Source organism: Pempheris klunzingeri, chromosome 2 (genome assembly GCF_042242105.1).
Source record: "Pempheris klunzingeri isolate RE-2024b chromosome 2, fPemKlu1.hap1, whole genome shotgun sequence".
In the NCBI taxonomy this organism is placed as follows: Eukaryota; Metazoa; Chordata; class Actinopteri; order Acropomatiformes; family Pempheridae; genus Pempheris; species Pempheris klunzingeri.
Window position 1 is genome coordinate 14,433,658 of NC_092013.1, and position 27,930 is coordinate 14,461,587.

Sequence of the window (27,930 nt, forward strand, 5' to 3'; positions counted from 1 at the left end):
CAGCAGCACACTTGAGTGGATGCTCTCACTGTGAATTCATCACAAAGAAAAGAACTACATCTCTGTAAACCTGAGTCATCTTTTTAATAAAACTTTCCTTTAAAGTGTTGAAGTTTTTACATAAAACTGAAACATGACACTACATAAAGACGAGATGGACTCTGACTTATTTCCATAGTGGCCCTGGTCTGACAAGAGAACGCCTGTGCCGCAACATGGACTTCATGAAACTTGTGACATGCAAATGACACCACAGGTGAACAGCATATTAATAGTTTGCCTCTGATAAAAACCAGTTTGCAGCACCTTTCATGAATACAGCAAAAAAAGCAGTGTAGCCTATGAATGAACACAGGCTGCACCCACTAATTACTTGGTTTACATGTTATTTTCACAATGAATCTTTAAGAAGAGAGCAGCCTATAAAACGGCAGAAAGTATAAAGCTCTCGTCACAGTTAAAGAGCCCAACATGATGTCTTTAAATTGCTTTATCAGAAAAACCGGAGGTAAGCCCCAAGATAAGCGCAGCATCAGGCAGGGCTAAAGGTCCTACAGGCTTTAATGGTCTGTGAGGCTTTACAGTACACAACGACGTCATTTAAATGTTTAAGATGTATGTGACGGAGAAAATATTAAATCTCCGATGGGCCGAAAGAGAGAAAAGCTGCTTGACTTCACATTGGAGAAGCTGGAACCAGCGAATGTTTAGAAAAATGACAACAAAAACCAGTTTATCAGAAAAGCCAATATGTTTTCTTTCAATCAATTTATCTATTAATCCACATTCGCATTTCCTGCACTTTAAAGAAATGTTTTTTCCCCAAAAATGTTTCCATCACAGGCAGTTTAGTGACTTGCTTTTTGTCCCAGCTGGTAGAAAAGCCAATTGTTCAGGAGCACAATGAGCTGACCCATGTGTTGTGGGGCTGAGCTCACTGAACTCATTAACAAAAAAAATATATATCCACACAGCTCACCAACAGATCTTGAGACATGAGCCACTCTTATTTGACTTAATGATGTTGCAGCTACCAGACAGACAGGCAGGAAGATGACACGGCTGAGACAATAACCCTTATTGTCTGCAAATTTGCGGGGCTCAAGCTTTAACATCCTCTTAAAATAATGGATCAAATGCGTGAACTTTTTACTGGCCGGTTCATTTAGGTTCACTTGGATGGTTTTTTTTTTTTTCTCTCTCTCTGTTACTATAATCCCGGCTGGTGCTGGAGTTGTGTGATCAGACATTTTTAAATCCCTGCTAGCTGAAGTTCAAGCAACAAATGGAGAGATTTCAGGGTGGGTGCGTGCGTAAAGCGGATTTTAAAGCGTTTTGTCTCTGTTCATCCCAAAAAAAAAAGTTGACAAAGACAAATAAAATGAGCAGATCTGTGACCCGCACACCGCCTGAAGGATACAGTTTATTGTTACCCCTGTAGGCAGACCGTCCGCTCTCCTTGTTCTCCCCGATGCTGCAGAAGGAAGCCGGCTGCAGCCTTTTCCTCCCTAAATGTTGCCGGTTTTTGGGGGCAGCCTGCAGGCTACTCTACACGCGCACTTACCTGCTTTATGTGACCGGGGACTTGTGATTTTTTTGTGCTCTACCTGCTCACAATCAGCTGAAAATGGCGGATGGAGGCTTGAGCCGAAAGCCTCCTCTGTAACTCGGATCGTAGTTGGGAGAGGCAGCCTGTCAGACTCGGGCTCACGCACGGCGATGGGGCAACAATGTTCAGCAATATGGGGTTTTTTTTTTTTTTTTTTTTTTTTTTGGACACAACAAGGCTCACCGGTCTCCTCTCCAGCAGGCAGTGGCTCAAGTCCTGTCCACAGTGCAGCCTATCATGACTCCCTGTCAATTAAGTAGCCTACCTTTCTTAGATTCATGTGTGAGCATGGTGGGGCCTGTAGGCTGGTGCCATCTGTGCATCCATGAATAGCTAAGAACTCAATAAAAGCAGGCAAATGTTGCCTGAAATGTCTGATCTGCTGGTAAAATGTCCTCAAGTGTGATACTTTTTTTTTTTTTTTATATTAAATGTTTCACCTGTGGGGAGGTGTTGCAGGATTATTATTTGTTGGTGAATATTTTCCACTCATTGTTTAAAACAGTTGTGAAAAAATCTACCAACTGATTTTAAAAAAAGTGGTCGTTTATGTTGAAAATAAAAGTGGATAGTCTGTTTTTATTTCTCCCGTATACTTGATTTAGTGCTTATTCCCACTGACTTCTGTGTACATTTATTAAAAACAAGCATACTGTTCAATAAGTGTCCACATTCACGTGGATGAATTCAGTCCCTAAAATTTGGTGGCAATACGCGAAGCAAAGCTGATCTCTCAAAAGTAAATGGTTTGCAGGCAGATGTTTAACATACAGCTATCAGGTACTTTACATGAGCAGAAGTGATACTTTCAGGGTCACGTTTTCTCTGTGCAGTATTATATTCACTCAGTGTCCCGTTTATTAGGTACGCTTGGCTAAAATAACACAGTACTATACAGTATTCCTGCAGTAAATCTTCCCTTCATGAAGCCGTTAATGTCCATTGTTTTTTGAAACTGGTCATTTTGGAAGATGTAGCTTGTGGTGCTGTTGAAATGTACTGGATTGTACAGAAAGACATCTCTGTTATTTAGCCTTAGCTCACTGGTTTAAAATGCAGTAGACAAAGTAATAGCATCAGAATGATGGTCTGCAAAAACACTGTGCAATGATTAACACTAGATTCCTGTCTTTTATGCATTAATGAGAACAAGGACACTTGCTGGGGAGGTCAGTATGGATAAAATCACATTATCACAAGATGAATGGGTTCAATAACCAGACATGAATGTCTGTTTTGCTTGATTAAATACATGAAAAATTTCATCCTGTTGATGCAAAAACTATATGAAAATTCAGTAATGTCACAGAACAGTCGTGCAAACTGTCCACACGGGTCATATTGAAGGGATGCTGTAGCTGCCAGTACAGTAACTGTACATCCTCTTAGGGTGTGTACAGTCCTACTGTCCAACATAGACTCAACAGAGAAAAACAAAAACAACTAATGAATTAATTGCTCTGTTCTCAGCTGTGAGCAGGTGTTGAAACCGGAATAAGCTTGAGCAGAAAACAGTTCCTGTTCGGATGTGTTGTTACCTCGGCTCCCACATATGGTACATTAGCTGTATTGGTTCTCGAAGGGCATGCTCAGAAATTATGACTTTAATCATTATTTACTAGTATAATGTATGTTGCCACTAGAGGCTGCTGTGCTTCCATGAACTGGTTGTGTCCTCCTCAGAGTAAAGTCCATGCTGGAGATTTGAGAACTGTGACTAGTTGGAACAGACACAGTGGCGCACAAATAATTTATGGCATGAAGGTGTAAATGTCAGAGTAGCACTACAACTGATACGAAAGCAGATACATGCGATCCGTGTGTTCTATTGCACACCTTTGTGTTGTGTGTCTTTGAATGGTGTCTCTACTGTATGTATCTACTGGTGTATCTACTTCTCTTCAAATAATCGGAGGATCTGTTTTACTCCTTCTTCGGGGATGACTTCATGCCGCATTAGGACACATAGTCAGCAAGTTCTTACACTGCAAGTTTGGCGTTCAGCACACCTGAGGATGCTCAGCCAGGGTTTTTATATTAAGTGTAACTCCTGTCTGGATTTTTCCATTTGTGTTCAGTCCAAAATATCCCAGTAATGCTCTCACACAAGAGGATTCACCTTGTGGACCAGTCATGTATCTCATCTGCTTTTTAAAACGTCTGGAGCCTCAGTGCTTCAAGCTTCTCTCGGCCAGATGTGCTGACTCCTGTCCCCCCTTTTCACGAGCTTTCACCTCCTGCTGCTCAAGCAATAGCAGATTCCTTCTCCCCTGCTCCACCCTGATGGCCTTCCCATGTCCATCAGGCTGTCAGCTGTCACAGGTTCGCCTGCTTTTTATAACCACCATAACTCCTTGTCTCCCATATGAGGATGTCTGTCAACTACCAGTGTTCTTGAATAAATCCTGCCTTAAAGGATAGGTTCACAGTTTTTTAAGTATGCCTTGTGCCTATGACCACTGAAAGAGGTTTTGGTTGATCTAATCACTGCCCCTGTTCATACAGGTCTTCAGTAGATCCCTTCTTAATCAGTGTGATAGGGGACAAATCTACAGCTGTCTTGCCCTGTAGCTGTTTTGCGCAAAAATGTATTGTTTATTTCCCTGAAGCTAGCATGAGGCTTTAGCTGCCTGTGTTGGAAAAATCAAGAGAGTGACTTTCATTGTTACAGTCGCTTTTGTACGAAATTCCCTCCTGCGGTTTCTGTCTTCTTAACAGAGTTTCCTTGCTGTTGTGAGTTGCAGTGGAGGGACAGTAACCAAAACAGTAAATTTTATACTAAAAAGAGTGTAATTTTAGCAAATATCCACTTGATTTCTCAAACTCTGATGGCAGGAGCCCCATGTTAGCTTTAGATAAACATTTTAAGAGGATACATTTGATTTCTTATATATTTATCAGTTTATGGGCATGATGATCTGAAAATGAGACCAGAGCATCACAAGTGCATCATATTTCACATAAATATGGAAAACTTAAATAGATAAATTAGGCCTTTTTGGTGCTGAAGAACCACAGAGATCATCCAGGATTCATGACAAAGATAATTAATTTGGATTTTCACAGAGAAACCTCTCATACATCTTATACTGTAAATTACAGCAACATGCATGTAGAAAAAAATCCTCCATACACATCTTAAATATACTGTATGTTCAATATGAAATATACTTGTTGTATAAAGTTTTATTTAGTGTTTGTCATGTTATTATAAGTGTGTGTGATCTGTTCTGTTTGACTGATTTGTCTTGCTGAGACATTGTATACAGTGGGGCAAAAAAGTATTTAGTCATCCACCAATTGTGCAAGTTCTCCCACTTAAAAAGATGAGAGGCCTGTAATTTTCATCATAGGTATACCTCAACTATGAGAGACAAAATGAGAAAAAAAAAAAATCCAGAAAATCACATTGTCTGATTTTTAAAGAATTTATTTGCAAATTATGGTGGAAAATAGTATTTGGTCAATAACAAGTTTATCTCAATACTTTGTTATATACCCTTTGTTGGCAATGACAGAGGTCAAACGTTTTCTGTAAGTCTTCACAAGGTTTTCACACACTGTTGCTGGTATTTTGGCCCATTCCTCCATGCAGAGCTCCTCTAGAGCAGTGATGTTTTGGGGCTGTCGCTGGGCAACACGGACTTTCAACTCCCTCCAAAGATTTTCTATGGGGTTGAGATCTGGAGACTGGCTAGGCCACTCCAGCACCTTGAAATGCTTCTTACGAAGCCACGCCTTCATTGCCCGGGCGGTGTGTTTGGGATCATTGTCATGCTGAAAGACCCAGCCACGTTTCATCTTCAATGCCCTTGCTGATGGAGGAGGAGGTTTTCACTCAAAATCTCACGATACATGGCCCCATTCATTCTTTCCTTTACACGGATCAGTCGTCCTGGTCCCTTTGCAGAAAAACAGCCCCAAAGCATGATGTTTCCACCTCCATGCTTCACAGTAGGTATGGTGTTCTTTGGATGCAACTCAGCATTCTTTCTCCTCCAAACACGACAAGTTGAGTTTTTACCAAAAAGTTCAATTTTGGTTTCATCTGATCATATGACATTCTCCCAATCCTCTTCTGGATCATCCAAATGCTCTCTAGCAAACTTCAGACGGGCCTGGACATGTACTGGCTTAAGCAGGGGGACACGTCTGGCACTGCAGGATTTGAGTCCCTGGCGGCGTAGTGTGTTACTGATGGTAGCCTTTGTTACTTTGGTCCCAGCTCTCTGCAGGTCATTCACTAGGTCCCCCCGTGTGGTTCTGGGATTTTTGCTCACCGTTCTTGTGATCATTTTGACCCCACGGGGTGAGATCTTGCGTGCAGCCCCAGATCGAGGGAGATTATCAGTGGTCTTGTATGTCTTCCATTTTCTAATAATTGCTCCCACAGTTGATTTCTTCACACCAAGCTGCTTACCTATTGCAGATTCAGTCTTCCCAGCCTGGTGCAGATCTACAATTTTGTTTCTGGTGTCCTTTGACAGCTCTTTGGTCTTGGCCATAGTGGAGTTTGGAGTGTGACTGTTTGAGGTTGTGGACAGGTGTCTATTATACTGATAACAAGTTCAAACAGGTGCCATTAATACAGGTAACGAGTGGAGGACAGAGGAGCCTCTTAAAGAAGAAGTTACAGGTCTGTGAGAGCCAGAAATCTTGCTTGTTTGTAGGTGACCAAATACTTATTTTACCAAGGAATTTACCAATTAATTCATTAAAAATCCTACAATGTGATTTCCTGGATTCTTTCCCCCCATTCTGTCTCTCATAGTTGAAGTGTACCTATGATGAAAATTACAGGCCTCTCTCATCTTTTTAAGTGGGAGAACTTGCACAATTGGTGGCTGGCTAAATACTTTTTTGCCCCACTGTATATGTAATTTATTCTGAGGTCAATCTTGTAAAAGAGATTAATTAATTAATCTTACTGACATTTCCCGAGTATATAAAAGTGTAACTTATAGGTGAACTACTCCATCGTCTAAAGTATGTAAAGATTATTGTGCCTGCTTTAAATTAGTACTAAAAAATAAGTTATTCTGTTATAATCTTTACTCCCAGGTCTTGTAAATGTGCATTTATTTCATAGGCTATTTGAGTGTGAGTAAAAGTGGGCAGCAGTTACAGCGGGGATATGGTTGCTGACCTTGGGTGCAGTTTAATACAGAGCAGAGTTTAAAGTTTTTATTGGGAACAGCGTGTCCCCTTCACCATCCTAAAAATATTTACTGAGTGCAGGATGAGCCGCGGACATATAGCTGGTACTGCAACATGCCAAAGTGTGATTGATAGGAGAGCTTCTTCTCATGCTGCATGACAGAACAGGAAAAGTGATAGGCCTTCTTGGCTCTTCCACAACATATAGGACGCATGTGCTTTTTCATTCATGATTTGCACTGTACTGCATGTACAAGCCATGAGGCCAAATGGGAATTAACGTATTGTGCGTGAAGAACATTTTGTGATTAAAGGCTGGAAAATGTTTGATTTAATAACCACAAGACAGAAAATATTCACTCAACCTGCAGTGATCATAACTTCAATGATCCACAATCAAAAACACACAAGTAAAGTTACAAATGCATCAAAGTTTTTATACATCTATACATGTCTAAATCAAGATCATGAACATTCATAAACACTTAGTGTCAAATACATATTACATTTTATAGAGCATGTAGTACAGTTGGTCACATGCTCACATTAATCATAAACCTCTGCCGTACCAAACATTTCGTACAGTATGTTTTCACTGTCTCAAGTAGCTAATAATCTACTTATAGCTCACATTCAGTCAAGACCGTTTAAAGATCAGAGGTGAAAAGTGTACATTAGCACAATGTGGAGGTTCTTATGTTACAATACTGTAGCATACTGTTTTTACTCCACTTTAACACATGTAGTTATGCTGCAGAGTAAGATTTTACATACAAAACCTACAATCAGTCTGTAAAATATGATACATCTGCATCTGTTAAACCTGTTACCCTGCGGAGCTTTTGACAACTAGTAGCGCCATGGAGCAATACATGCTACGAGTGGATCCCCGTTTTGTTTGCATTGTGAGGACACAGACAGCGTGATACACATTACCAGCGCTGGTTCGATGCAATTCTGCTGATCAACAGTTGGCGGCGGTAACATGCAAAGAAGAGTAGAAATGTGCCAGCGAATGCAGTGAAGAAGAGAACGCTAACATGTAAACATGTAAACAAGGAAAGATGAAAAAATATGAATGAAATCAACTTGGCAACTGTGTCACGAGGATGAAATGCACTCAGCGTGTTTGTTAGACCTAAAACTTCCATATTTCTACTCAAATAAAATGTTCTCATATTGAGGTGTTGCTGATTTTACTGAAGTAGAAGATCTTAATACCTCATCTGCCACTAGTTCCTGTTATTATAGTGGTCTTCTGGCTGTCCAAACCACAAGAAACTGGATCATTTTCTTCAGTGAACATTTCTTAAGCAAATATCCAACGCAGAAAAGGTCGCTCTGGTCAGCCCTTTAGTCGCTCCATATTTTATCAAACACTTATTCCAACTGTCAACTCATCTTTACTTCAGGGTCCTAAAACAGGAGAAGCAATTGTAAGTGAAAATGCATAGACAGTGTTGTTGGCCATGCTTTAAGAAATGATTTGAATACTAAACCATTTCATAATTCTCACTTGCATTCAGCGCAGTTTCTTGGATATGGTCGTCCAAAGAAATCCAACGATGATAAAAGACATCAGTGTGAAGAACGCTGCACCGAGCAGCGCCCCTCTGCTCACCTTAGCTGGGAGATCAAAACTGTCATTAGTGAAATCAACACAACACAACTGCTGCAAATGCAGTGATTTCTAGCTTCTCTGACTGTGAGCTCTTAAACGGACTGTTGTGATGTGCCTCAGGGATGAGTTGAGGCTTTGTCCCCACTCATATTTAGATTTTTTCTTTTTACTATGATTGGCAATAATAACATCCAGGAATTTCTGAATATAGTAGAAGGCTAAATTCAGATTTCCAGGTTAGCATATCTCTGGTAGAAGGCAAGATTTAAAATGTGACAAAGAGACTTATTTACGTCGTAGTGAAACACTCATTAATATAGCTCAGTGTTGGATTCTTACCTTCATCTTCTATCAATGTAACTGCAGCTTTAAGATCCTCTCTGTGTGTCTTTTTGCTGGTGCCATCGCCACCTTCCAGAGCATAAAGAAAATTGTCTGCCTCTGCACCAGCTGGGGCAGGAGCTGTGACAGGTTCAAATGGAGCTTCGGTTAACACCTCTGTTGCAACATGAACCTCTGTTGCAGCTTCTGGGACTTCCTCATCTGGATCCAGCGCTGTCTCTATGGTCTCAGTCTCAGATGGGGCCTCAGTGACAAATATCTCTGCATCACTGTCGCCCGTGTCATTCTCCTGAGGAGCTGTGTCTTCTGCAAAGGCTGGCTCCCTTGGGAGAGGATCTGATGGGACATTGTCTTCTTCTGTGCTGTACTCTGGAACCTTTTCTTCTAGATCTGTCAGGGGAATAATGGGAATCGGGTCTTCTGGAGCTGGTTCCTCACTAGTACATGTACAAGTAACAATGACAGCAGGTGCTGCAGCTGCTTTGTCTTGATCCTCCTCTCCTGTGTCAGGTTCTGATTCCTGTTCTTCTGGTGTAACAGGAAGTTGTTCTTCCTTAGTATCAGGGTCTTCCTCTACATTTTCTTCTGGGACTATTGGGACAGGCACCACAGCAGCTCCTTCTTCTGTATATTCCTCTGCAGCCTCTCCCTCTGGCTCCTCTTCAGCAGGATCCTGAGGATCACTGATAACCTCTGGGACTATTGGGACAGGCACCACTGCAGCTCCTGCTTCTGTATATTCCTCTGCAGCCTCTCCCTCTGGCTCCACTTCAGCAGGACCCAAAGGATCACTTACAACCTCTGGGACTATTGGGACAGGCACCACTGCAGCTCCTGCTTCTGTATATTCCTCTGCAGCCCCTCCCTCTGGCTCCTCTTCAGCAGGATCCTGAGGATCACTGATAACCTCTGGGACTATTGGGACAGGCACCACTGCAGCTCCTGCTTCTGTATATTCCTCTGCAGCCTCTCCCTCTGGCTCCACTTCAGCAGGACCCAAAGGATCACTTACAACCTCTGGGACTATTGGGACAGGCACCACTGCAGCTCCTGCTTCTGCATATTCCTCTGCAGCCTCTCCCTCTGGCTCCACTTCAGCAGGACCCAAAGAATCACTGACAACCTCTGAGGCTGACTCTTGTGGTTCTGTGTCTTCTGGAGCAGGTTCCACTTGACCTTCCTCCTTGGACTCAAGCTCTACAGGAAAAACAGCGATGGATTCCTCCTCTTCTAATGTGCTGGGAAGAGGTTCTTCATTTGTAGCAGGGTCCACTTCAGCATTTTCTTCCAGGACCACTGTTTCCTCTTCTTTTGTATGTTCCTCTGGAGATTCCTCTTCTTTTGTTTCAGAAGAAATAATAGGGGCTGTTTCCTCTTGTTCCCCCAGATCCGGCTCCTGTTCAGCAGGTTCCACGGGAATAATAACACCAGCTTCTTCTGGAGCTGAGTCCACTGGTGCTGCTTCCTCTGCAGCAGGTTCTTCTTGACCTGCCTCCGCTGTCTCAGGTTCTGCAGGGACAAGAGCAACAGATTTCTCTTCTGCAGGTATCAGAGGGAGAGGTTCCTCTTCAGTATTATCATCAGGAACGATAAGTAAAGGATCTTCTGGAGCAGCTTCTTGCGCTGCATTTTCCTCTGATGATTCATCTTCTGAAGCTTCCACAGGAATGATTGGGATTGGTGCTTCTGGAGCTGGACTGTCCACGTGATGCTGCTCTGGAGATTCACTCTCTGCACTAACAGCTGGAGCATCTTCTTCTGTAGTTTCATCTGGAGATGCCTCTGCAAAGGCAGCTTCTACAGGGACACTCTCCTGCTCTGGAGATTCACTCTCTGCACTAACAGCTGGAGCATCTTCTTCTGTAGTTTCATCTGGAGATGCCTCTGCAAAGGCAGCTTCTACAGGGACACTCTCCTGCTCTGGAGATTCACTCTCTGTACTTACAGCTGGAGCATCTTCTTCTGTAGTTTCATCTGGAGATGCCTCTGCAAAGGCAGCTTCTACATGGACACTCTCCTGCTCTGGAGATTCACTCTCTGCATTAACAGCTGGAGCATCTTCTTCTGTAGTTTCATCTGGAGATGCCTCTGCAAAGGCAGCTTCTACAGGGACACTCTCCTGCTCTGGAGATTCACTCTGTGTACTTACAGCTGGAGCATCTTCTTCTGTAGTTTCATCTGGAGATGCCTCTGCAAAGGCAGCTTCTACAGGGACACTCTCCTGCTCTGGAGATTCACTCTCTGTACTTACAGCTGGAGCATCTTCTTCTGTAGTTTCATCTGGAGATGCCTCTGCAAAGGCAGCTTCTACAGGGACACTCTCCTGCTCTGGAGATTCACTCTCTGTACTTACAGCTGGAGCATCTTCTTCTGTAGTTTCATCTGGAGATGCCTCTGCAAAGGCAGCTTCTACAGAGACACTCTCCTGCTCTGGAGATTCTGCAGGCAGAGGCTCCTGAGATTCCTGGGATACAGTGTCAACAGCGTCATCGGAAACCTGATCTTCGCTGAAAACCTGTTCTGGTTCTTTTGCAATAACTGGAATGCTTTCTTTTTCTTTTGATTCCTCAGGAGATGGAGTTGCTTCCCCTGCAGTAACTGGAATGACTTTCTCCAGAACTGATTCTTTCTCCTCCGTAAAGTGGCTGTGGTCTTCAGGTAGTGGTGCAACTTCCTCTGGTTCTTCGGCAACAACAGAAGACTTTATGGCAGCTGCAATAAAAGTTAGTGACTCAGTGACAACTTCAAGTGGTTCTCCAGTGCATCAACAGTGTAGCCATTTGGTATGTTAGTTAACAAAGGAACCCTCATTTAGGATATTTAAAATCTCTTTTAATAAATAATCAGAACAATAAAATTTTACAGTGTGCTTTAGTTGACACACACATAAGAGACAGTTTTATGCATTTATTTACATTTATAGTACTTACATTTATATTTTTTTCATAAATTCTGGAGTTCCTCAGTAATATGAAATAAAGTCTCTCATTAAAGCTTACTTTTGTATTGCTAAAAAGGCCCAAATATGCCCATATACATTAATTTAGATTTAAAAGCTGATTGCAATAAAAAAAAAACTGTGCTCTATTGCTCTGACACTGGCCTCGAATGCACCTCCACAAAGAGGGTGAGTGGTGATCCAGTTTTCGTTCAGATGTCTCACAGTGAAGCACGATAACAGGAGCGGGAGCGCCATGAAAGTATTTTGAGAGACGTTTGGTTGTTAATCACATCCACGCATTCAGGAACAGGAACTTTATTCTCAATTCTCGTGGGTGACTGAGGCCACTTTTCAAACTGAATACATATTTTTGGTGTTCATAGCTAGAAAATACCTAAAGCAATATTTGCCTTTCCCCATCTTAGATTCTGCTGACTCATAACCCACCTGTTATGTAACACCACACACAGGTTTACCTTATTAAACAACCTACGTACTTCTTAATAACATTAATATAATCATAAATTGACAAATATTTATTAAACTACTGCAATCTGTTCTGCCTTTGTAATAATTACAGCTGAAAATATTTTAATCAGAATTCAACTGATAGACAAATACTCTGCACTAATATGTAGCGTTAAGATATTATTTCATTGTTTTTCGTTTATATTACCTAACATTAGTTAATTTTGTAGATACAATACATAGAGAACCACAACAGTCTACAGTATTTCATAATTTTCCTTGGTAATACATAAAAGTAATAGTTGCAATAATTTTTCATATCATTGATCTAGAACAATGTAGGGATTCTTTCTGATAATTTTAATCAATAGTTATGATTACTGTATCAAAAAAAATGCATGACTTACGTAATGGTGCCGAGGAGCATAGCTGAACATTTAGGACGAGGGTCAGCAGCAGCAGCAGCAGAAAGGAAGTTTTGAACATGATGTCCGTCTTCTCAGAGTCCCTTCAAACCCAAAGTCAAACAACTTCCTTTAACTCCAATATAGCAGCCAAACCGGGGCCCCTGCTGTGAGCGAGTATCCCACAGGGGTAAAGCATAAGTGTAAGGTGTCAGCGTGGACACATGCTTGAAATGACACTCCATATGGAAATATTGGGAGGGTGCTTCAGGGGTCAGGTGGATGAAAAGAGAAACCTGCTGAGATCACATGGACCTCTTCAACAAGACTCCACACCAGCCGTTCCTTATCCAGAATTAAAAGTCCAGCTGTTAAGATATTTTCATAAAATAGATTTTAAAAAAAGCTTTAAAAAATTATATATGTGAAGTTATATTGAGCTATATGTATTCTACTCAGTTATCATTTGGCACAGTCCGAAGAAAGGATATAATTCATTTAAATACATTAACTAGATTTAATGGCCACACATCACTCCACAGAGTATTTTCCACTCCTCACATTTATCCCAAATTAAGTTGTTGGCACCCGCAGTGTGCTCCAGTGGCATGCTCCAATTACATAGCTGGGAATGCTAAAATGTAAAGTAAAGTATGTTTATAAAGCCATTAAAGCATATAATTTGGGCAGTACAGTAAATTAAATTGTAGCCTTGGTTGAGAGCTTTTATCCTCTTACTGTATATTCTACCTATTTCCATGGTGTGTTGCTCGATAAGGCAACTTTATGCTCTGGTTTTAGACGACTGCTGAAATATCACCTTGCCTTCAGGAACAAAGCTCAAACAGCACATTAATCCACAGTGAAGTTACCATATTTTATTTCTTTAAGTGCCATTCATGCATATTGGGGAAGGGGGTGGGGTGGGCGGTGGTATCGACAATTCTAATAACACTTGAGTTATTTTACAGCACTAAACGAATACAAAGAGTAGCTGTGTCACCTCATTGGACAACAAAAGTAATAAACCGTGCAATAAACAAAAAAAGGACAAATAGGAGAAAAACAAAATACAAGAAATGACAAAGACAAAATCAAAAAACAAAAAAAACAAACAAACTGAAAAATAAAACACAAATCAAATATATATTATCAACACTGAAACACTGAATGTAGAACCATAGTACAGGTAAAAGGTAGTGTCACACAAAAAGCCAACGCGTTTTCATCACATATATACAATATAGATATATACATACTGTCACCCTCTGATTGGACAATAACAAAATACTCTATTCTCTTACCTCCTCTCTTTCATGAGCGAGACCCACCCCCTGCCTTGATACCCCACCCCCAAGAGGAAAAAAGGGATGATTGAAAAGACATATATGTACAAGCACAACAACACACCAGCACTGAATAAAATAGGCCCCAATCAGCAGTACTTGTTGGCAGTTCTCTCCCACATTGTAACAAGGCTTTTTTTTTTTTTTTATCTTTTCATCTTTTTCCCCACTAATAATAATCTCTCTGGCAGGTACATGTCCAGCGGAATTTAAAAACTTAAATCGCCTTTTGAAAAAAAACAAACTTAAACTCACACAAGCAAACACACAAATACACACACACACACACGCACACACACACACACACACACACACGCACACACACGCAGGCGCGTGCGCGCATACACACATACAGACGTAATGTAAAATTGTGATTGTGATCCAGTCATTGTCTTCACCTTTTTTTTTCCCTTTTAGCCACATCCGATAGCTCAAATCTTTTGTTTCCCCCTGTGGGCGGCTGTGCTCAAATAGTAGCTTGTGTGGTTCACAACCTTCACCTGGAAGAGCTGAAACACACTTCACACTAACCAAAGACTCACAGGACGACTTCTATTGTAGCTCCATAGAGTCCTACTGAATGCACGCTGGCGCTTTTTCCACTGCTGTCTTCAGTTGCAGTCCTTTGGCCCACACTCACCTAAAAGAGTCATGATTTGGGTCACTCAACTGACTGCGTATTCGGTCTGAGCACTAATTAAGAAATTCTGGCAGTTGAACAAAACTTTTAAAAACTCATAGTTGAGATCCACAGGCAAGGCAATCCTCCACATACTGCAGACATTTGATATACAAAGACAGACACAACATTGCAGAGAGGAGCAGGAGTGGACAGATATGATTGGCAGGAAAATAAAAAATAAAAAAAAAACAACAACTCATAGCTGAAAATATAAAAATTAATGGCAGTATCATCAGTTGAAAGGAGAAAACTTGACTTCATCTGCGCAGTGCAGCTCTGGACAGTTTAACAGAAGATCTACAGTATAAAACTGGGCTGGTTCTAGTTTCAAATCACCTTCTATGTGTTCAAATGTAGAAACGTATGGTTCTATAATATCCAATAAAACAAGTGTGTGAGACCTGAAAGTGCCTTTTTCTCACAATAACAAAGACATTATGCAATATCATAAAAAAGAATCAATGATTGTCATCCAAATATGAAAGCAAAACTACGGTGACCACTGGAGTTCCTAGCTAAATTATCTTGAAGGAATAGTTCGACATTTTGGAAAGCACACTCATGTCTGTGTGGTAAATATGAAATACAGCCAGCGATTGCTTAGCTTAGCTTAGCATAAAGACAGCTAGCATTGCTCTCTGTCTGACAACATCAAGGTCCACCTATCAACACCTCTAAAACTCTCAAATGAACATGTCATATCTCCAAAGGTGACTGCGTCCAGCCAAGAAATTACTCCTGCACATAACCCCCATACATACAATAAATTGTAGATTTTACACTAAGGTTTTTCTACAGATAAACAAATGAGATACAACGTGATGATTGGTGAGCTTCAGAGGTGCTTGCAGGTGTGTTTTGTTATCTCTGAGCAGCACCAGGCTCGCTTCATATTCCCCGTACAGACATGAGTACAAAACTCTTGGCAACAATGCAAATAAGCGTATTTCCAAAGGTGTTGAACTACTCCTTTAGACAAGGACGCACAGTGTCATAGATGCTAAGCACCATACACAGTTCAGCAGTATTGCAGAGAGGAGGAGGATGAATAATCCTGTTCATTATCAGTGGTGGACAACGGCTCATAAGTGCCTCTATGGGTCAGAACGTCTACCTGTGACTGAGTGTGTGAGTGACTAGCTTTTGAGATCCAGGAGGTGCTTCGCATCTTACAGTTACGATCAACAAAAGGTGTAAGTGTGCAAAGGGCATTTTTCTTTTCTTTTTTTTGATTTTCTTTTCTTTTTTTTTTTTTAAACATAGTGTCTCTAAAGTTCAGTACCTGTCTGATTGAGGAGCCACTTGTTACAGGACACAGAGGACAGGTTTCCAGAACCACTGATCTCCCTGTTCTGTGCTTGAGAAACCCTTCCTACAAAAAACACGTCTCCCTTCTATTCTATAACCACTGTGTGCATCTGCTTTTGTGCTCATAGATAGCATAGAGATGATTGCAGCAATCAATCATAGCCCTAAAATTACAATAAAACCAAAACAAACACGCGCACGCACACACGCACCACATGTTCAAGCAACACACACTGTATGTACTGTATCATGAGCCACATTTCTCATTCTGTTATGATTGATAGCAAAATCTTGCGCTATCAAACTATCACAACAAAATATTGGGCAGTTTAAAAAAAAAAAACCATAATTTAAATGCCAGAAGTGACAAACATTGAGTGTAGCATTGAAAACTCACTTTGTTGTACAAAAGGCAGGGAAAAAAAGCTCAAATTTGGATGGAACCAGTTCTACAAATCAAAGAAACACACAGTAAAAGTCATTTCTTGCACTTTTCAAACAGAAAGTTCAACATCTGATGCATACCCTATTGATCATTAATCAAAGTACTGGGACATTTAAGAAGCTTTCACGCCAGATTTTCTCCTCTTTGAGAGAGTCGTCAATTGGCTTTTTTGTTTTAGAGATGTTTCAAGGCAGTGAGGCTTGAAACTGCAGATACACTCTTTCTGTTTTGCTAGTGTCACTAGTTTATTATTAGAACACAGTTTGCATGCAATTTGAAATATAAATGTTTAAAGGAATAGTTTGGCTTTTTGGGAAATACGCTTTCTTGCTTAGTTAAATGGGAAGATCTACACTACTTTCATGTCTGTATGGTAAAAATAAAGCCACAGTTCGCATAGTTTAGCACGAAGACTAGACACTTAGGGAAACAGCAACCCAGGCTTTGTCCACTGGTAACAAAATCCTCCTACCAGCACCTCTAAAGACCACTAAATAACAAATTACTGTATCTCCACCAAGTCATGGCAACAAGCCAAGAAACAGCCCGGTTCATGAGCCCCTGTAACATCACAAATTGACGTTTTTACGCTTCACTTATTGCACAGATTAAACAAATAAGCTCTGTTGTGTTAATTCGTGAGCGACGGAGGTGCTGGTACACAGATCTTGTTACCTTCAGACAGAGCCAGGCCTGTCGTCTCCTCCCGTGTACAGTCTTTGTGCTGGGCTAAGCTAACGGTAGCTTCATCTTCATTGTACAATCTTCTCATCTAACAGTCAGCAAGAAATCAAACAAACATATTTCCCATAGAGCTTACTTTTATCAAAATCAAACCCCACTGACTTGAAAAGTATATGTAAACAAAAACTTGCTCGTAAACTTGAGGCCAATCGATACCAACTTGCTGTGGCAGATAAATACTGATATTTTAAATTTGTTTAAGACCAGATAATGACATATCTGTAGATTTTTGTTTTTCAGACGCAAATGAACGTATTCTAAGTTTCTCAAGAGAAAGAAAGCGACTATGACAAGCTGTGAGCTGAGTGGGAACCTCTGGGACACAGTTTTTAATACATATCTTTGACATAGCTGTATTGCAATGTATTGTTACTTATTGGCTGACATACAGTTTATTTAGTTTAGGACGATAATGTTGACCTTACCATCAGTATCAGTCAGACTCTATTACGAGCCATTGTTGTTGTTTCCGGATGATGATGGCTTGTTTAATGATCAACAGGCTACTCATCTAGAACTGAACCGCACCATAAAACCCTGTTTAAAAATTTGATTTTTCAAAGTATTTAATGTTACAACAGCTTTTGATTGGTAAAGCAATCATTAACAAACACGATGCACACAGAGAACCTAAACCTCAGGTTACTTTGGGTTGAATGAATTTTTAAAAATGACAAAAAATGTCTGACTCCCTGCTTTCACCTTCTTCTCACACTCATCATATTCACTCATCTTGAAGTGCTGCAGACAGAAAACTAAGAAAAAAAGAAAGAATAAAAGTTGCTGTACTCCCATAACTAGTCTGTTGCAGTGAGCCTGATCACATTGGTCGGCTATGAAAACAGATCACGAAACTTTCTGTGATCTCTCTCTCTCACTTTCTCTCTTGGTTTGTTTAATATCAAGCCTGCTTAAACATTTAACAGCCTATTCAAGACCTCACTTCTTGTAAACCTAACTTTTACCACCAGTTCAGCCACAGTGGGGCCCAGTTTCTTCCAAAAGTGACCAACAAGCACCATCACATTACTCACAGAGACGGCCTGTGTTTCTTAAAAACAAAAATAAAACAAAATTATATTTAAAAAAAAAAAAAAAAAAAAAAAAAAAAAAGAGAGATAAACTCATCCAAGAGGCAGCTGAGGCCAATGTCAACACGAGAAGAATTACAAGCTGAACACGTCGCTCAAATCACATAACAGTTACGGAGCAGGGGGTCGGGGGGGAGGGGGGGTTTGGACTTTGGAAGGCTGCTGGCTAGGGACGGGGACAGGGCTGGCTGAGGAGCTGAGGAGCATGTGGTTTAGACGTGAATGTGTTCTACTTGTCTCTAGACAAGTACATAAGCAATCACTTTAACATGTCCGACTACATATGATTGTCTTCAAAGTAACATTTTATAGTTATGTTTTGCTTTTGTAAAAATGTCAGGACTCTGAAGTCTGTCTCTTTCCAAAGCTTGTCCAATGTTCTTCTGCATCCCACCCACAGTGGCTTCTTCCTCCTCCTACTCCTCCTCCTCCTCCTCCTGCGGCCTTTCAGCTCAGCCTGGCTTCCTCTGGCTTCCACCTCCTCTCCTCGCTCCCTTTTGTTTGCAAAAGGAGGTCTAGGGGCTAGACAATGGAGTCCCAATCAAAGTCATCCTGGATGTCATCAGCTGGCATGCGATGCATCTGGAAGTTTCTGGTGGGTATCATGTGCTGCTGGTTCATCTGTGCATGGTGTCCTGGAGGAAGAACAACAGGAAGGTAGAGTCACACCCAGCTTTTAGCTTTTAATAGGCAACTTTTAAAAAATAAAATGCAGTAAAAAAAACAAAACATAAGTGATTATTTTAATCCTGTTCTTCTGTGTGGCTTCCTGTCACCTGTCATTGTGGGTCCTGCGCTGCTCATGGTGGGCATGTGGGGATATCCTGGAGGGCCCATCATGGGCATGCTCTGTCTGGAGTCCATGTAGAGATTTCCTGAAGACAGAGTCAGAGCAAAACTTTATTTTAAGCCTCAAATAAACCAGGTACTGCAGCTCTTAAGAAGCAATTCTAGTAATGCATCTGAACAAACTAGTTTTTAGGGGGCGGCGCTGTAGTGATTTTACAGGCGTAAAGGATCTCTGAATTATATCAAATTATCGCCAATAATCCAGATGTGTGGCATCATGGTCTACACTTTTATGTACATGGCTGGACACTAAACTGTCTGCTGAAACAATGTTTGTCTCTACATGGTCTCTATATGATGCTGTAAATGTCACTTTAAAACAATCCTGCTGGGCCTTGGAACGAGTCCAGAACCAATCCTCATGTCATAACTACAACTGCATACAACAACTACACCAATGAATTCAAGCTGTGATATCAGTAAGGGTGTGGGGTTAAGGAGCGGGTGTTTAACCTGCGTTGTGATGCTGGCTGGGTTTGTTGGGGTGCATGGAGCCATGACAAACAGGAGGCTGCACTGCCCCCTGTGGCTGAATTACGCCGGTGCGGGCAAAAAACTGGTTGATGGACGAGCAGAGGTCCGCGATCTGGGTGGGTTCCAAGGACCAATTGTTCAACTCCGCTTGTCTCATACTGTCTCTTAATCCTTAAAAACATACAAGACAAGTTTATAGACTGAACGATCAGAGCTGGAGACAGTATGTGTCTGCACTAAAAGGCCTTTGTGACAATGAAATGTATGAAACTGCACCATTGGACTGTCTTACGAATAGAAATTTAGTAAATGAGAAACTAATTTACAAACATGAAGGAAAAACTTTGGTTGCAATATGTATTCATTATGTCAGTAACCTTCAGTGGGTGATATTTAAAAAACATCGTACCTTGCAATCCCAGACTGTAATTGGATAAACTGACCTGCTGAGCTCAGTGTTTTCGTAATTAAACTTGAAGGCAGTGTTATTTAATTGAAGAGCTCAGTTTAATTAAATTCATAATCAACTCCACAGTGTCAACACTTCAGCACTCAATCAAAAGCTGGGGCAGCACTGTACTATTAGCTCCTGGCTCTAAATGTTTGCTTCTTCTGTAATCCAGAAAATCTTAATCTCTGACAAATAAATCAAGTACATTACAGAATTATTATTTCTTTAATATTTGCGAATACAGTAAGGTCTATTTGTAGTGTCCAAACCGCACCTTGGAAAGGTGAAAGGTCGACATCAGCCCAGTTATAGCTGCTAGCAATACGACAGCTTTCTTTCAGTGCATCCAGATTTGGGTACCAGTCAGACAGTAAACCTGCAACACACACACAGGATACTATCTGTAACATTACAAGATTAGAGACTTGAAGTATACAGGTCATTTTGGTTCCAACACCAAGTTCACTCCTGGGACAAATACAGATTTAGACCTAATTACATAATTTATGGACAACTGCACAATAATTGCTGCTGTAATTGTTATTTACTGACGGTCAGGCAATGAGGCCAGATGATACATTTTCATTGTAGTCACATTTTTTATAGCTGGGCAGGCAGTCTTGTGGGGCCAAATGAATGAGAAGGTAACACCAAATGAACCAGTTTATCACGCTTTTAAACGGTTCAGCACGGCGGCATGGCCACTAGGAGGAGCCAGTCGACTCTGTAAAAGCTGCTGAAGTCACTGGATGCAGCATTGCTTTGTTCTCACCACAGCACAGATAATAAATCAGATTATGATTTACTGTTTTGCACCATCAGTTTCTCAATGCTTTATGACGAAAAATGAGGGCTAATATAAAACCACATTAAGTAAACCTGCTGTCTTTGCTCTTGTTGGCATGTGTCTGTGTGATGAACAGGATGAGAGAACAAGACGGCGACGCTGTTTCAAAGGAAGACAATGACAGACAGGGTCTTACCTGTGTTGCAGGCCATCTGTTGCTGGGTAGGATGGGGCTGGTGGGAGAGGCTCTGATGCTGCTGTCCGTGCTGAGAAGGGTGCTGGCTGTGCTGCGTGTGTTGGGAGGGGTGTGGCGTGTGTTGCTGCGGGTGCTGGCCGTGGGACGGGTGCTGCGATGGGTGCTGCCCGTGCTGGGAGTGCGCAGCGTGCTGGGGGTGCTGTGGGTGCTGACTGTGTTGGCTGTGCTGGGCGTGTTGGCTGTGTTGGTTGTGTTGGTTGTGGGGGCCGCCATGCTGCGGGAGGTGCTGTGTGTGGGGCGAGCCATGGCCAGGGTGGGCTTGGGCAGGATGGGACAGGGGCACCTGGCCACTGTTGGCGGAGTGGCTGTTGGGGTGGCTGTTGGGTTGGTTGTTTGACAGGCTGTTCTGAGTGCTAATGGTGCCACTGGGGGAGTGCTGATAGGAGCAGGAGGTGTGGGTCTGCTGGGAGGAATCTGACGGCATGCCCATCAGCCCTGGGGAAAAAAAGCAGACCAACACAAAGCTAGTAACAGGGCTGAAACAAAAAGTCAATAACAGATTTGGCGAATGACAGAAAATTTTGGCAAAAACAGATTTTGATACAACTGTTCATTCAACTAACTGTTCATTGTCGATTTATTTGCCAATTATTTAAATGGATTAGTTGTTTTGTAGATGTTTTATTTAGAAAATATTGAAGAATGCCAGTCATATTTTCCCACTTTTTCGTCTTGTTTTGTCTTTAGTTAAAAAAAACCCCAATATTCAATTTACAATTACATAAAACAGTGAAAATCAGCGAACACTCGTCGAAGAAGCTAGAACAGCCAAATGGTTTGGTGTTTGTGCTTGGAAAACAATTATTCAATCATCAACATGGCAGCTGATTCATCAAATAATCGTTTATAAAGAAAAAAGCCAAACACTCGCTTGTGCCTGCTTCACAATTGTGAGAATTTGCTGCTTGCTCATCATTGTAAATTGAATTTATTAAAATGTGTGTTATTATAGAAAATGCTATTTATTTACAGACTTCACCTTGGGCTGTGGGAATCAGTGAATCTTAAAATAATTGACAAATTAATTGATACTGAAACCATCTTTAGTTGAAGCCCTAGTTGGTGAAAAGGGACGACTAACTCCACCACATGTGTCAGTCACAGGGTTTCAGTTTGAGGTGTGCAAGTATAATGCACTTAAGAACAAACACAAAAAGAGCCAGAGTCTTCACATGCAGAAACAGCTACTTAAGGTCTTGTATCTTAACATCTTACAATAATGGGATCTGGGCCTCCCGTGTTTAAGTAGCTCTACACTTGAGACAGACCAGCTGCCATTTTGTTGTATCAGGGAATGACTCAGCATTAGTTGTGTCTCTGAGGTTCACGAGCCAGAGCTGCCGTCGCCTCTCCTCTCCAGCTACGCAGCTCTGGATTGTCTTTGACAAATTCATTGTGCTGCTGCGTGGTTCTTTCACAGACATGACTGAAGCATGAACATCTGCACACCCAACTGCAATCATCTGAGTGGCAGGGAGTGGTCTTAAGAGGCCCTGTCCTTCACAGCTTTGGCACAGTAAACCTATTTCACTGGAGTGCTTTTAGAGCTGACTCTAGCCCTGCACCTCCACAATCGGCACGTAACACTCACTGCAGGGGTGACAAAGGTGCATCTCTTATCGGCACAGAAAGCCCATTGTCCAACCAGGGAAATACAGAAAGCAATTAACGCGGCACCAGAATAATAATGCGAGCTCATTACCTATTATCAAAGCCAGTGAATTAGCTCACTGTCTACAGCGGCAGAGTGTGAAATCCTCTAGCTCGATTATTTACGCTTTTTAATTGCTAGAGCTTGTCTGACTAAGAGATTTCACTTTTATGCGCAGAAAAAAGGTAACAACTTTCAACTAATGAAACATAGATGATAGATTAAAGGAGAAGAACTCTTTGAAAACATTAGCATGAAATGCATTTGATTTGTGAAAGTAGGTTATACACAGAAAGCTCAGTCTACTTTGCTCATAACCCGCTTGTCAAGTGCTCTTTGTTTATCAGTCAATCAGATTACAAGCAAAAATGCATTTTGCTCTGCAGGGACTCACAGGCTTTTGGAAAGCTGTGCTCTATCCACCACTATGTATTATATCATACAAATTTCCCGTCATTATGACAAATGAACCTCAAATCTAACAGATTTACTGAGGACTTGGGCTGCCTGTAACCTCTTCCACTGCTCTGATGAAACACAGCCTGCATGAGATAACATTTCAAGGATGACAAGACGCAGGAAACTTTCATGTAATTTGAAAAATATAAAGCAAAACAGATGCCGTACAGTACTAATTCTGAATCAACCATTAAATGAATGCAATAACATGTCTTTACATCCTCTAATGAAATATTTAAGACATGAACTCTGAGACTCTGCTTGCTTTTGAATATAAAATGAGGCCTTTTCCACATTGCTCTGGCAAAAGACCATGAAAACACTCTAGCAGTATAGATTTGCACTATAGGCTAGTCAGCCTGTTGAATACCTGCTCACTCCTCTGAAAACCTAATTAGTGCTTAAATACTCGCTATAGCCCCAGCTGTTAAGAACAAACCCACATTAGGAAAATCGTTCTGAGAATCATCGTGTTCCTTGATAAATGAAGCTTAGGCTCTCCATTAGGTTTCCACTTGATGCTCCCACGAGGCCACTCACCTTGTTGGCTGAAGGACTGCTCAAAAACAGACTTGTAAAGGCTGCGGAAGGAGGCACTGAGATCTTCAAATTCAGAGAACAGGAGCTGTTTATCCCTGTCTGGCATGTTGTACTGGGACTGCGGGGGCTGCTGGAGGCTCATAGACTGGGACACGGGCTCTGGGTGACTGGTCACCTGGGGAGATGAAGAGGTAAATGAAGCTACAGATTTACAAAAAAGCAAAGAGCAATATTGAGCGCAAAACAAGATTATGGTTAATGATTAATCCGTGAAAGATTTAGTGAACGTACACTGGCTACAGTTCTGCTACATCTGCACCACACACTACGGGGACTACTGATGCTGAGAGAAGTACACTATAATGTTAAAACATACACATCAATAATATACGTACTTTTCAAAGATACCCCCCCTCGCTCATCTGGTCTTGGAGCCGCATAAACAGAAGACAGAAAACCTCTAGAATATTTAATGCCAAGTGGTGGTTTATATGAATGTACGCAACAAACACCCAAGACAAATTTGAGGATGGTTCACTTCTTTTGAGGAGCCACTGTGAAAATCTTTTTTTTTCTGTCTGAAGAGTCGTCAGTCACACAACATGTAAGGTGCAATTACACAAACTGCAACAATCTAGGTCAGCGCTTACTGCCTTGCCTCACATAACATTAAGAGACCAACTCGAATGGACACAAACCTAATACTCAGGTGGCCTAGCGAAATGTATTTAAAACAAAATCAATAGCAATAGCTTGTACAAATAAGCAGCCATTTTATCCATATATTTGTGTGGGCAGTCAATGTTAAGCACTGCCCCTGGGTGTGAGACAGCACTGTTCCCTCCAGCAACGGGTTTGTCAACAAGATTCATCACAGCAAGGGCAGTGATGCAAAACCATCGCTATTTCACAAAGGAGGACCTGACCTGTGTCCACTGTGGGCTAGCATTACAAGAGAGGTCACGTTCAATTTTTGATCGTAACATCTTCCTCTTCCAAGATGTGGGCAGGCTGCTGAAGAGCATGGCTCACAATCTGGCTGGGTAAGAGTGAAGAGGTGATAATAAAGCCAGAGAGTTTACAGTGAGCTGCTGCTTTGGCTGTGTGTGAGAGAGAGAGAGAGAGAGCACATCCATCAGGCTGAGCCGATCGATGCCCAGAGCCTGGAGCAGGGAGCACTCTAGGATGCGGGAGGACCACACCAAAGAGGGGGCATCTCTGGTGGGAGGACATCAGAAGAAGCGTTTCTCTTTGTCTGGCTTCCAGGAGCGTGCACATTTTTCTCTGTTTCCCTTAACCCCCTTCCTGATGTTGTACTCTAGCCGTGTCCACCCTCAACCTCGGTCTATTGCTGTCTACGGCTGGCTCCTCTGAAGAAAGCCTCCTGGGGCTTTCTGATCAGATGAAATATGGGATACAGTACACTTTCTAAGTCTGGCGGTGCTTCATTTTCATTCATTTAGTGACTGTGGCTCCCACACAGCTTGAAAAATGTGGATAAAATGAGAATTTATCATTTGGCCTTAGCACTTAGTGCTTAAAAAAAATCATCAAGTACACCACATTTATATAAATATCCAACTTAGAGTTTTATGAGATGCACACTGGCAACCAGAATTACCAGCATCCTACACTCTATCAGCCCTGTAAGGAACAGCGAGTCTACAGTGAGACCTTATTTTTTGTATTCTTTGTATCAGGGTCTTATGTAGACTGAAAGGTGCAAATGAACCAGAAGCCTTCATAGCTTTACTCCGTCCAAGTATCAAGACTCACCCCAGGACTCCAGTTGGACAGTATGCAGTTGCGTAGTCTGTCTGTCAATATGTCTAAAACTTGAATAGATCTAACTGAACTCACTACCAGCTCTGTTCACATGGTGTGTCATAATCACCGCAACAAAAAATGTGTTTTTGACGCAAGACTGTAAAATAATAATATGGTAATAATAATGTTTGATTGATGATTGAATAATAATATATTGCTACTCTTTCTATTTGGGTGTGTTCAGGTTGATCCACATTTTTAGATCGGAGCTCATCATCCTCTGATACTTTCAGGCTGGAGACTGGACTCATTCCTTTTGTGGGAATGATGTGCATTCTTTACTTAGCGTACCGTCGAGAGATGACACAAAATGAAGGGTCTCTTAAGAAAATAATTTTCACAGGCCAGGGGGCAATTTCAGGTAGTGTCCACAAGTGTACGTGTGAGAAAAAATGCGCTTAATCACTGTAGAGTTATGTACAGTCTTACCGGTGTATAGCTGTGCACACTGCCCACACTGTTGAGATTGACGGAGGCCAGGCTCTGATCAGACAGGCTGTTGTTAAGGCTGCTTCTTGGACTATCGCTCCCTTCCTGGTCTGTGTTGTACAACGCCACCTGAAACACATACATGGATATTCGTTTATTCTCTCTCACACAGACACACACGCACACTAATGTTACCAATGTCATCTCCACTCTTGCTGATGGCAGAGCATATCAGCATTCCTCTGAGATAATGGGTATGAAAGGTAATGTTGGTCTATAGTTAAACAATGTAATTAGGTATGGAAATGTAGAGCCTGAGCATGTGTGTGTGCTGCATGCGATGACATGCCATAATAACAGAGTACTTTGAGAGTGTGTGTGGGAGACACAGGGTGCTGCTGAACACCCACCACAGTCACTAAGGGGTTCCAGCTGAATGTGTAAAGGGGTCTGGAGACAGCTGAGACATTCCCATCACTAAAGGTCATACTACTGGCGATGTCAGCCACATCTGCTCACCAAGCGCAAATCCGTTTGGGACAGCTAACGAAAGATTTTAGTGCAGTCGAGACACTGACCTTTCGATATAGCAGCAAAACTAGCCGAAGCACTTCAGGACAACAATCTTAATTATCGTCTAACAAGGTTTTGTCCTCCCACTATTCCCAAAAAAAAAGTGTGCCATCAGACAATTAAGACAATAGTAAGAAGAACGATCCAGATAATGAAAATAATGATACCCTCAGAGAATAACCCATGTGTTGAGTTTTGTATTGTGTGAAAGGAATGGCAGCAATGCACTGATGGTATTGCACTGGAAGAGGGCATGGCATTCTAAGACTGGTGTGTGTGCATGTGTTTGTGTGCGTCTGTCCATGACTGAGTGCAGCATGGTGGCTTCTGCTCATCACTGTGAGTGGAACAGAGTGGGCTCTGTGCTCAGCACAATGAGACAGCAGTGGCAGCAGCCTTCAGGCAGGCAGATTGGCCCGGCCCAGCCCAGCACCCTGCCTCTCAGCAGCAGCAGACTGAAGCCTCTTGTCTTTCTGTTGAGGCACAGCGAGCTACCACAAGGAGGCAAGGAAACCCAGGCATCCCTGACTGCTTTCTCTGCTCTGACTGATTGGCTGGCTGGCTGACTAACATGCTGGTAGCAATCCAGGACCCACACATGCAGAGTGAGAGCGTCCGCTCATATTAAGCTTTTAATGTGGAGTTTGGCTCCCGAGCTGGTAGAATGAGATAGAAATATAGAGCACAAATGCTGAATCCAGGCAACACTGCACAAGAAAGACGGGTGAGGCTGAGGGAGAGGAGAATAGGGGGGTAGTAAGAGAAGCTCATTAGGCAACGCTAGCCTTTCTCCACTCAGTGTGGGCTTGGCTCCAGTGTTCATTAGCGTGAAGGAGAACTCAATGAGCAGCTAAGACTGAAGGCTTAAGCACGTCTACAAAATCAGCCTTACAATGCTAATCAAAAACAGCGCGCCACAGAAATATAAATGTTATGTGTAATGAAGTCATAAAACAGGCTTTTAGCCTTAAGTCTCTTACCGCAATCTATTTTTACTCTACTCACCCATAAAGTGTGATGATTTCAAAACCTCACTGCTCTGTGGTTTACGCAGACCCCTGAGTCCCCTGAGTGAAGACGCCCACTCAAGCACGCACCGACACAGATGAACACCCAGTCGCATCGCACCCACATACATAGCAGCATGCACATACATATGACACACACACACACACAAACGCATATATATATATATATATATATATATATGAGCGACAGATGCGCACAAAGGTAGTATAACACACAGACAGACAGACAGACAGACAGACAGACAGACAGACAGACAGACAGACAGAGGCAGGCATGCTCATACAGGCAGGAGCGGCTCCACAGTAAATACTGTGTACAGTGTTAGCTAGCAGGCAAGCGAGTCAGAGTTCTATTCTTAGCAGTGAATTAAGTAAAAAGCCAGAGGTGTCTTTTACATGGGGGCCTAATCTGGAGCATGAGACATGGATTATGAAATCAAAGCAAGAT

The 27,930-nt window shown here is 41.9% G+C and overlaps 1 protein-coding gene across 1 annotated transcript in view; it reads right to left on the bottom strand.

Annotated features, from left to right (window-relative positions):
* Window positions 1–17,539: 17,539 nt before the first annotated feature.
* foxj3 (forkhead box J3) overlaps window positions 17,540–27,930 on the bottom strand; it is a 69,029-nt gene continuing 58,638 nt past the window's right edge. Inside the window, exons 6-12 of the mRNA XM_070844567.1 lie at window positions 25,882–26,010; window positions 23,626–23,800; window positions 20,916–21,410; window positions 20,207–20,308; window positions 19,461–19,652; window positions 18,935–19,033; window positions 17,540–18,793 (exon numbers count right to left, since the gene is read on the bottom strand). Of these exons, the coding sequence (XP_070700668.1) occupies window positions 18,681–18,793; window positions 18,935–19,033; window positions 19,461–19,652; window positions 20,207–20,308; window positions 20,916–21,410; window positions 23,626–23,800; window positions 25,882–26,010 (1,305 nt within the window). The 3' untranslated portion in view covers window positions 17,540–18,680. The remainder of the gene's footprint in view (window positions 18,794–18,934; window positions 19,034–19,460; window positions 19,653–20,206; window positions 20,309–20,915; window positions 21,411–23,625; window positions 23,801–25,881; window positions 26,011–27,930) is intronic.